At 31.5% G+C, this 11,258-nt stretch overlaps 1 protein-coding gene across 1 annotated transcript; it reads left to right on the top strand.

Annotated features, from left to right (window-relative positions):
• Nucleotides 1-7,080: 7,080 nt before the first annotated feature.
• Nucleotides 7,081-11,252, top strand: LOC123205883 (phytochromobilin:ferredoxin oxidoreductase, chloroplastic). Its single transcript, XM_044622939.1, has 8 exons — nt 7,081-7,473; nt 8,328-8,444; nt 8,836-8,930; nt 9,186-9,279; nt 9,399-9,530; nt 9,689-9,793; nt 10,698-10,748; nt 10,859-11,252. The coding sequence occupies exons 1-8, from the start codon at nt 7,297-7,299 to the stop codon at nt 11,045-11,047; spliced, it is 960 nt and encodes a 319-aa protein (XP_044478874.1). The 5' UTR covers nt 7,081-7,296; the 3' UTR covers nt 11,048-11,252.
• Nucleotides 11,253-11,258: the final 6 nt, after the last annotated feature.

Genomic DNA, 11,258 nt, shown 5'->3' with positions numbered 1-11,258 from the left:
TTTTATTTTTTATTTTTGCCCTTTGGAGAAACGTGCTTATAGTAAACTTTCTCTCTCTATAAATTTCTATTTCTTCAATATTTAAAAAAGCATTTTATTTATATCAAGAGATTTTTCGGAGAAATATATAACGTATTAATTTATTTGAAACATATAAATAAATATATAGTTAATATATATTATTAAATAATTAAATAATTTTAAATTAAAAATAATATAATATTTAATTATATATATATTAAAAATATATATATATAATTTACTTCATAATAATAAAATTATACATACGTATTTTAAATATATAAATAAAATATATAATTAATATATATTATCAAATAATTGAATAATTTTATATTAAAATAATATAATATTTAATTATATGATGATATATTTTATATATATATATATATATTTATTTATTTATTTATTTATTTATATGCTAAAAATTGAATACACTTAATTTTACTCATCAAATAAACAAGAATCTAAACATGAAGTCATTATAGCTAATAGATTACAAACTCTAAAAGGCCCCCATATTTCAGTCTAATTTTCCATTCATTGCATCCTTATCGTCATTTTCAACATTTTTGTCCCATTTTCATAATCTGTTTAGCCAAATATTCAACATCAAAACTGTTACATTCACCCTCCAAATCTCATAAGATGTTTCTTATCCATTTTTTTCGATTTTTAAGTCATATTCATCCATTTTTCCATTTCATTGATGTTTTTATCTTTTCTGATCATCATTGAGCGTTTTTTATAAGTTTCCAATAAGATTTTAACATGAAAATGGTAAAAAGATTAGATTTCACATTCTATTGCAAAAATATTAGATATTTAAGCTAAAATCTTATGTTAATGTTGACTATTTGGGGTTTATATTTGAAATTTTACGTTTAAGATTTTCAAAAGGAAAAATTTTGATTTTTGTAATCGTTTGATAATTAAGTTATGAATTTATTTGCAATTAATAAAATTTGGAGCGTGTTTTGAGTAGATTAAGTTGATTTGAATGTGTTTTTTATAGATCAAGTTTTTTTTTTTTTCGCTTGTAAATCGAAATTGAATGTACACACTAAACTTTAAAAAAATTCGACATATTATGTTAAACATTAGATCAAGGAGGTTAATGATATAAACATAAGGTAGAGAGTTTAATAATAACTTGTCATGTAATGCTATAATGTATAAATTTCGGGTGGATACAAAATATTATAAAGAGAGCCTTATGAAATTTGTTATCATGATGTTGAAAAAAAAACATAAGATTTCGTACTAAACTTTAAAAACAGTTTGACAAATACTCAAACTTTGTATACGAGAGTAATTGATGTATATAAAAGTTAGGGCACTTCTTGAATTTTCTCTAATAATGTTAGAAAGCATGATTTAGGGGTGTATGAACAATTTTTACAAGCTAAGAGGGCAAACACCATAGACTACATCATGGTACCTTGTAGCTCATTATATCCCCTTTTAAAGTTTGGTATAAGGGTGTCTGTGCAACTTTTAGAAACTAATGAGGCTAAACTAGCCCTATTAAGTATCTTATAAATCTGTCAACTACTCCCATATTTAAGGTTTTGTATGAGGGTGTATATGAAATTTTAATATATATAAAGGGGGTATTAGATATTTTTCATTATAAGATATAAAAAAATCCTAGTGTGAAATCTCAAATATTTTTTAAAAAAAGTTTAGGAGATAAGGTTTAAGGGGTGAATGAAGATCTGGGGTATATGTACAAATCTTAAACTTTCCTGGATTTATTGTATTGTATATATTAGTGTAAATTTTGGAACCTGTTTTGCAAAAGGATGCATCCAGTCAGAAAAAAGAAACTCTCAGGGAGCGTTTGGTTTGAGTTTTTTAAGATTACCTTGGTAATCTATATTTTATTCCTTTGTTTAGTTTATTAATAATAAAATATTACAGTAATCTTCTATTACCAATGCTGACATGACAGATAATATAGGTGGTAATCTGATTATCACATTCACCTAAAGTATTTAAAGATTACCGATGTAATATTAATTTTATTATAATTATATTATTATTTATTATTTTTTTGAGACAAAAATAAATTTATTTTTAATTAATATTATAAATAATATAAAAATATTTAAAAATAATTATATTCAAGGACATTTAAGTAAAATAATTTACTGTAATTTTTTATTACATTTAACCAAACACAATAATTTTTTATACCTACCAAATTTTATCAAACATAGTAATCATTTATACCCAATAATTTTCTAAGTAATTTATCTTTAAGGTAATCTTTCTATTTTGATAATAAAATATTACTCAAACCAAACGTCCTTTCAGGGTTTTATTACACAACTAAAGCAAGCCCATAAGAAATTCCAAGCTGCTCACCATTTCAAAGTACACGGGATAAGTCAAGTCTATAAGAAGGCAATTAATGAGCAAGAGATGATATTGGAAAATTATCAACAAATGTTGTTCAAGAATACATGAATGGCGTTGTTCCTCTATTGCGATGTCACTAGATTTAATGGTACATTGACACATTCAATACTAAAAAAGATCTATAAGAAAACCTCAAAGGAAAAGTTCTGGTTTAGACTTAATAAAGTTAACATTTGTTTCAACTAATTCAATATTTTCCTTGATTACAGAATTGTGATTTAATCATGATACTAACATGTCAATATACATTTCTACCTCCTCAATATAAAGATTAAGGAATGTATATTTTCAAATGAATTGACTATGATATAGTCTTGGAGTCCAAGGCATGAGGGCCATTCCAACAAGGATATGGTCAAGTGGTTCTATATTGTAACTACGTTTCATTGTTAGGTGTAGGCAATTAGAAGGCTATCAACCTTGATGTGCTTTATCTTGCTAACAACCTTCCATAATATAATGAATACATATGGGTATTCTCGTGTGGGACATGACCACATACTCGTTGAGTAGGATGATAACTCCCTATTACAATGAGGCAATGCATCATCATGCAAAGAAACAACACCCTTTTGATGATATATAATCCAATGGATTTCCTATTAGCATTCTATGTATGAATTTGACACTTTCGTTATTGATTATACACTTCCTTGAACTTCTTTTATTTTCATTTTTTAAGCCACATTAAATTATAGTTTACAAATGTGGATATATAAGATAGTGGACAATCTTGAGAAATGGTGGAGTTAAAGTCACCCTCAGGTAGACCTGGCCACGGGCCGGTTTGGCCCGTGAACCGGACCGAAACCAGCCCGGATAAACCCGGAATCGGAACCGGCAGACCCGAAACCGGACTGAACCGGAACCGAAACCGTGGCTCTACGGTTCGGTTCCGGTTCACATAAATTGGAACCGTAGAACCGCCGGTTCACACCGGTTTATGAACCGGGGGTTTACTGTGCTTAATCGGAAAAAATTTGAAATTTTTTTGAAATTTTTTTGATTTTTTTTTGAATTTTATTTAAAAAAGCAACGGTTCCCTGCGCAGGGAACCGTTGCCTTTTGGAGGAAAAATTGCAGGGGACCAACGGTCCCCTGCAATTTTCAGTGAAGTTGCGGGGACGTCCCCTGCAATTTTTGGCATTTCAGTTCACCCCCCCCCCCCCCCCCCCATTTCTAATTTTTTTTTAAAAAGTTTTTTTCTATATATATCCATTTAAATTCTATTCTCTCAAATCTCAATCTCTCTACTCTCTCACTCAATCTTTCAAACTCTCATTCTCATTCTTTAAAATCTTAATATTCTCTCAATCTTTCAATTTAATCAAATTTTCTTAAATTTAATTAAATTTTTTCTTAATTTTTTATTAATTTCAATTTCAATTTTTTTTATACAATTCATAATTAATTATAGAATTTATTTCTATAATTAATTTTATTTATTATTTTTTTATTATCTTTTATAATTAATCATATAATTTATTTATATAATTAATTTTATTTATTATCAAAAAATGACAAGTAATGGAAATTATAGAATGTATTAGAATTGACGGTTCAATATCGGTTTCGAACCGAAACCGTCGGTTCCGAACCGGGGCCATGAACCGGAACCGGCGGTTCCGAACCGTGGACGAACCGTCCTGTTACGGTTTCGGTTCAGGGTCCTTATATTTTCGAACTGTGAACCGGCGGTTCCGAACCGAAACCGACGGTTCATGAACCGTGGCCAGGTCTACTCTTAGGTTTTCTGCATTGTTAAATGGAAGTCTGACTAAGATAATCCCAAAAAGGGTGAATAAGATTATTAAAAATTAAAACTTCCACATGAGATCAAGTAATATAATATAAACAGAACAACTATATTCACAAAGAAAGGAGAGAGACAGATATGACTCAGATTTATAGTGGTTCAGAGTTTTTTGACCCAAACCTCCTATGTCCACTTATTTAAGCAATCAACATGAAGTTTTGCTCGTAAAGAATATCTTCATTATAATAGTTATTTGAGATTTTACCCAATTATCATAATTGATATGGGATTATGTTGATCAATAGTTATTCAGGATTTTACCTTACAATAGTTATATGAGGTTTCACCTAAGTAAGATAATTACAAGAAATATGTTAAGTAAATACCTCTACAAAGACATATTACAAAGATTAGGCATAATAATTCTCTCATCGATATAATACATAAATTATGAAGAGAGAGAATTAAGGAGAAAATGAATATTTTTTTTACAAGTGTATTCATAATTCTAGAACACATTTGTTGTCCAGGAACATAGTTACGATAAAAAATACTTCTATATATTAGGGCAAATTTATCTAACTTTATTCTAATGACTACATCCATGTAATCCTTGGATAGTTCACTAATTTGTACACATCCATTCAAACAAGACTATTTTAATTAATTTCCCTATATGTAATTTATTTATGGCATTTTTTTGTTGGTCGAATGACTATTTTCCACTTGAACTTTATGAAATGATGATTTCCTACTCGAAAAGATGATTTCCCACCCTTTAAGTGTGACAATTCAATTTTCCCACTCACTCATTAAAGTTAGACGTTAGTGTTAATAATTAAACAATATTTTTGTCACTTTATACTATATAATAGGAGTAATATCACTTACACCTCCAATAATACAAACAAATTTACTTTCACCTAAGTAATTTATATTTGTCTTTTTACCTTCTTATTTGTCTTTTTTATTTTCCTTTCTCCTCCTCCTTCATTTCTTGGCCACTAGAAAATACTTAAGGTGGAGTTGGCATATTTGGCCATTACTTGGTCACGTTGCCCTCACCTGCAACAATAACTAAATGTGACTTGTCTAGATCTACCTCTATCAAGTTAAGAAGTTTGGCCTCATTGACACATGAGATTGAGAGGAGAAAAAGTTGTCAGGGTCTCACCATTACCTATATGAGCCTTAAAGCTTAAACATGAACAATAGTCACCTTACTTGACTTTTCAAGCTTCAATCCATGCCTTTAGATTTATAAGTTGTTATTTACATATTCACCAATTGTCCTTTGGTGTTGCTCCTATGGCATCTTTTTGGAGGGGGAGTTGGCCCTAGCCAGTATTGCACATGTGTCGACATTCAGAGGCACCAATAATAGTTTTCAAGTTGTGATCATCAAACTTTTCTATTTCAACTCTAACCTTCTGGTTTACTATAGTATCCCCTATCATTTCTCTTCTAACCCCCACCTTTGAAATACTTGAGATTTGAATATAATCTAATTTTCAATTTAATCGATCAGATCGATGATTGACTTATATTGAGGCTTTGTTTGGGTTCAGACTTGATCCAATTATTAAAACATTAATTTTTAGTTTTTATAATTATTAATTAGGTGTGGATAGATATTATAAATTTTTAGAGGTTATCAAAACATAAAGCGCATTTTTGTCTTTTCACCAACTTTATAAAAAATTAGCTTTTTTTATTAATTTATTCAATAGCCGAGGAGACAAATGAAGTTTTCAAACTCACATGTAGAAAATTGTTGTTTCATTAAATTTTGGGTTGGCAATAAGGTTGTCCTTTATTTTTAATAGGCTAAAAGACTTATTCCCACCCAAGCTTTAGTGTAAACTCAAATACATATCTATTAATTTTTAAAAATTTAAATATCTACCTATATGTTAAATTTTGCTATCACTGTTAGAAATAAAATTGTCATTTAAAATTTTTATTTAAACTCATGTTTTAGGATTACCATTAAGTTTTGAAATTTTTATTTATGCGCCCTAATCTCATTTTTTTCTAATTTAAAAAACTGACTTCCCCCCTCTCCTAAGTTTAGGGTTGCAGATTTTCATTTTTTTCCCATATACAGTGGCCCTCCAACTTTTAAAAAATTTTCAATTTCACCCTTCACTCTCCCTCAGTTTCAAGATCTCATCTCTGATGACCGTTCATTGTCTCTGATCATTGACTTTCTCCTTTTCGCCTTCTCTCTCCCTCCCCTTTCTAGCTTCCTTTGTTAGAGACAAAGATGAAAATTGTCTTCGTCTTCGTCTCTGACAAAAGTGGCCGAAGAGGGAAGAGAGAGTGACTAGAAGAGAGAGAGAAGGTGAGAGGAAGAGAACCAATGGCCAGAGACAAACAATGGTCATCAAAGATGAGATTTGAAACTGAGCGAGAGTGAAGGGGTTTAAAAGTTGGGGGAGGGGGCGACTGTATATGAGAAAAAGATGAGAGTAGAGAATATAAATAAAAATTTTAAAATTTAAAAGTAATTCTAAAATATAAATTTTAATAAAATTTTTAAATAATAATTTTATTTTTAATAATAATTATAAAATTTAACCAGACGAATAAATATTTTTAAGTTTTAAAAAATTAATGAGTATTACTATAGCTTGTATAGCTTGTGTGAGAATGAGAGTTTTGGCCCTTTTAATATTTGAAGTAAGATCTGATTTTGTTAGATTTGTAGTGCGTCTGTTTGTGTAATGATTTGTATGGTCGGTAGGAAGATGAACGTTGGAATATGATAAATAGGGTTGACGTTATGTGTGTCCCAAAAAAAAAAAAATAATAAATGAAGGGTGAAAATTTCCCAATAATATAACCGCCTTTCTTTTTCTAGTGTGCTTTTGTAATTAAGAATCTGATTAAATTGGATAGCGATATAGCACTGGCTCTGGACTGGACACGCCTTTCCACCAACAAGACCGAAGTTAAACAGTTAAGTCTGAAGTCTGTCTCTAAGTTTGACACTTTCAGAAGTTCAAAGAAGATTCTTTCAAGACTTTAATGGTGGTGTTTTTGTTAAGATCTGCTATTTTGAACCCTTTCTTTTTTGTCCTTCTTCAAGTGGTTCAATGTTAAGCTTTTGCTTCACACTTAAGCCTCCTTCAGTCTACAGCATCAACAGTTGCAACTGGAGGAGAAGAAAGCCCCGAGTGCTTCAAATTTCTGCTGTTTCTTACCAGAAATTTATTGACTTTGCTCTCAGTGAAACCAAACGTCATGCTTTTTTGGTCCCTTCTCCTCTGCAGGTTCTTTTTTCATAAATATTTAATTTTGTCTTCGGGGTTTGGTTTGATCTATTTTGTGTATCCATCTTTTGGGTTCTGCTTTGTGCACAAGTTCTTGAATGAGTTAAGTTAAGATTGAGCCTTTTGTTAATCCGCCAGATTATATATTGGTTATTGCTATTCATTTCTGGGAGAGTACTTTCTTTGATGGCCGTGAGGAATGTAGATATAATTAAGAGCTTTGCTGTAATTATCATTTCAAAATTTATTTTTTTTCTGTGTTTCTCTTGTCTTGATGTGGGTAATGACATTTAGTATAATATTTTGAGTTGTTTTAGTTTAAGTTGAAAGTAGAAATTATCAGTTCATTGTGTGGGGAACTGTCTGGTACATAGGTGAATAAGCAGAAAGAAAATTAAGCTTTTGTTGATTCTGTAAATTAGGCTGATTCCTTGTTGATTGTGGGAATACCTAAACCACTATCTCAAAAAAAACACTGCTTCCCTTTAGTTGCCAATTTCCCGATAAACCAAAGAAGTGCCTACCTTGGAAAGCTTGATTTCTCTTTTTCCTACTCCATATTGTAAAGGATAGATGACCTCCTTCTTGTTGTGAAGGATTGACGATTAAATGCCATTTGAGGAAAGCCCATGAAAAGATTTGTTACATTTACTATTTTCAAACATTATCTGTTTCTATTTTCAGTTGGGATGCTTAATCATCTTATATCTTAAAAATTTTCATCCTGCTACCATAATTGTTATCATAACTGATAATTGTAACTAGTGAAATAGATAAAGTTAGTGTATTTGACATGAAACTATCATAGTTTATATTCGAGTTGCTTATAAATACATAAATTATTTTGTAATTAGGAACACTTTGATACTTTGACTGCAATGGATGAAAAAACGGAGCTGCAAATGTCATCATTCCAAGCCCCCAAGATAAGACTCCTGCGCAGTATGTATATTCGAAATGAAGTAATGCAGGTAGTATCTCTAACAACATTGTTACTTCTGTACATAATTACCTGGAAATTTAGAAGAGTCCAACAAAAGCTGCATCGCATCAATTTACATATCTGTTTTCCAACTATGATGTATGAAAATTTTAGGGTCTTGTTTGAGACAATTTATTTTGATTTATAGATGATTTGCAAGCTGTTTTTTGAAGTCAACAAAATAACATCTTGCTCACGTCATAAAGAATTCTTAACTTTATAGACTAAATATGTCATCATGTAACTGCATTATCGCTTACTAAATTGATGGATGTGATGTGACAGCATGTAATTTCTACTCAATTGCATGGGTTATTCTGATGCATAATGTTCATTCTTTATGTACTTGTACCAATGCAGTTCTTTATATTATCTTTCAGGTTTTGGATTTTGCTGTCTTCCCAAAACCAGAATTTGACATGCCTATATTCTGTGCCAACTTTTTTACAAATGCTAGCATGAACATTGTTGTCCTGTAAGCTTTCTTTTTCCTTCCTTATCTTTATTTTTGGAACATATATTTAAAGAATCAATTTGGTTTAATATTACTGAGCTTTCACTTAATGATAAGCTGTGATAGACAGGCTCTGTTTAGTAACTTGGTTTTTCTGTATATTGGCATGTAATCTATGACTTACCATAACTATAGACATAACTTTGTTTTATTGGGGTAAGATGGAGCAAGGGAACATTTGAAAGTTTGGAACTCACTCTTCTTTTTTATTTGCAGGGACCTAAATCCTTTGCATGACACCACTTTCCACAGAGAGTACAAAGAGAAGTACTACAAACCATTAATGCCTCTTGGTCTCAAGTATGCCAAGGTTAGCGCTATGCTCGGTCCTGGCACATTTTATATATCATGATTTTGTGAAGTGTTATATTCTTTATGGATCCTCTCTAAAATTTATGGTGTGGTGACTGAAACACAGATTTCATGCAGCTTTTACCTTGGGGAGGAAAGCTTACAAGCGAGTCTATAAAATTTTTTTCACCTATAGTGATATGGAGCAAGTTTACTTCAAGCCAAGACAAGCACGATGCTTTATATTCTGCATTCATGGAATACTATAAGGTAGAGCCTACCTTTCCTTTGGCATCTCTTGATTTATATATTTTAGAAAAAAAAAATACCAATTATGCACTTGAGACTTGGATCATTACCTATCCTGATGTTCCCATTACAAGCTGCAGATGACTTAACTATTCTTGTTTCTAATTTTTGCTCTCTAGGCATGGCTTGAGTTAATGGACCAAGCAGTAGAGGGGATAGAGGTGTCTCAAATTATGTGTAACTGTGAAGCACAACATAGATATCTAACATGGAGAGCAGAAAAGGTATGGTCTTGCAATGCTTCACAAGCAATATCTGTGCTAAATTTTGAATATGCCAGTCATGATATAATATCTGCTGTCTGATTCAAATAATATTTTTAAAAAATCAAGAGACTAGCACTTGATGTATCTCCAGCACGTTCAATTTTGTTGCACTCATGAGCACCAGGTAGTTGTCAAGATAAATGCCTTCAGATGGAGAAGGTCTGAGGGCCTAACATTTTTCAGACAGGACAGAGGTGTCTCAATTTATGTGTAACCGTGAAGCACAACATAGATATTTAACACAGAAAGCAGAAAAGGTTTGTTCTTGCAATGCTTCACAAGCAATATCTGCTCTAAAATTTGAGTATGACAGTCGCGATGCATTATCTGGTGTCTGATTCAAATAATATTTTCAAAAAATCAAGAGACTGGCACTTGATAAATTTCCAAGGATGTTCAATTTTATTCCACTCTTTAGCACCAAGTAGTTGTCAGGATAAATGCCTTCAAATGGAGAAGCTCTGTGGGCCTAGAATTTTTCAGATTCCTCTTAGAGTGATATACTGTGACAAGAAAATAAAGAAATGCATCCTGAAGTTCTAAATGCCAATTCAAGATAATTTTTCCTTCACATAGCTGTAGTATAACAGACACATTCAACATGTCGTCTTGTACAGAACTGTCTTTGCTTCACACAACGCAGGCATCCATGATGCACCAAGTGCCTGAACAGCATTGATTATCATAGCATGTTTGTTCGGGATTTTTTTTTGATTGAATGCTGCATCCTCAGCTGTGAATTCAACATAAATACAGGAATCATATTGAGTTCGACCTTTCAAGGGTTGAAGTTGTGTAGACCCTTTGAACTCTGCCCTCTCTCCTTCTCTAACTGGTTTATTAATTAACTTCTGGAAAATAGGATCCAGGTCATGGAGTGCTGAAGAAGCTGATAGGTGATACACTAGCAAAGGTAGCATTTTACAGCTTAGAAAATTTAGTCTCACTATTGATAACTCGTGCAGCTCTAGCTATTCTCAACAGTTAGTGTTGCACTCCATGACTTAATTATCTAATCCACAGGACTTGCTGAGAAACTTTTTATTTAGCGGAGTCAACGAACTAGGAAGCAAGAAGTTTCTGGATTACTTTCCTGAGTATGGCTGTGAGGACGGGAGTATAAGTGAAAAGCGCAGCATCATCGGAAAGTCTTTTGAGAACCGCCCCTGGGATTCCCAAGGAGAATTTGTTGGTAACAACATTGAGAGCTAATATGTAAGCTTGCTTGCCCATTTCCTTTTCTTCTCTAGAAATAAATGTTTCATCCTACAGCTAATATGTAAGTTTTTAAGAGAAATTTCTTAACCTTTTTTCCAAGGTTGAATTGAAAAAGGACCATTTATCCTGAGTCTTTCATTCAACCTTGAATAAATGTTGATAAAATTGCTAATGAAACTGTGAAAACGGTTTTTGAAAATTTTGA

The sequence above is a fragment of the Mangifera indica genome, unplaced genomic scaffold (assembly GCF_011075055.1).
Source record: "Mangifera indica cultivar Alphonso unplaced genomic scaffold, CATAS_Mindica_2.1 Un_0018, whole genome shotgun sequence".
Classification (NCBI taxonomy): domain Eukaryota; kingdom Viridiplantae; phylum Streptophyta; class Magnoliopsida; order Sapindales; family Anacardiaceae; genus Mangifera; species Mangifera indica.
This window is presented reverse-complemented; position numbering and strand designations above follow the sequence as displayed.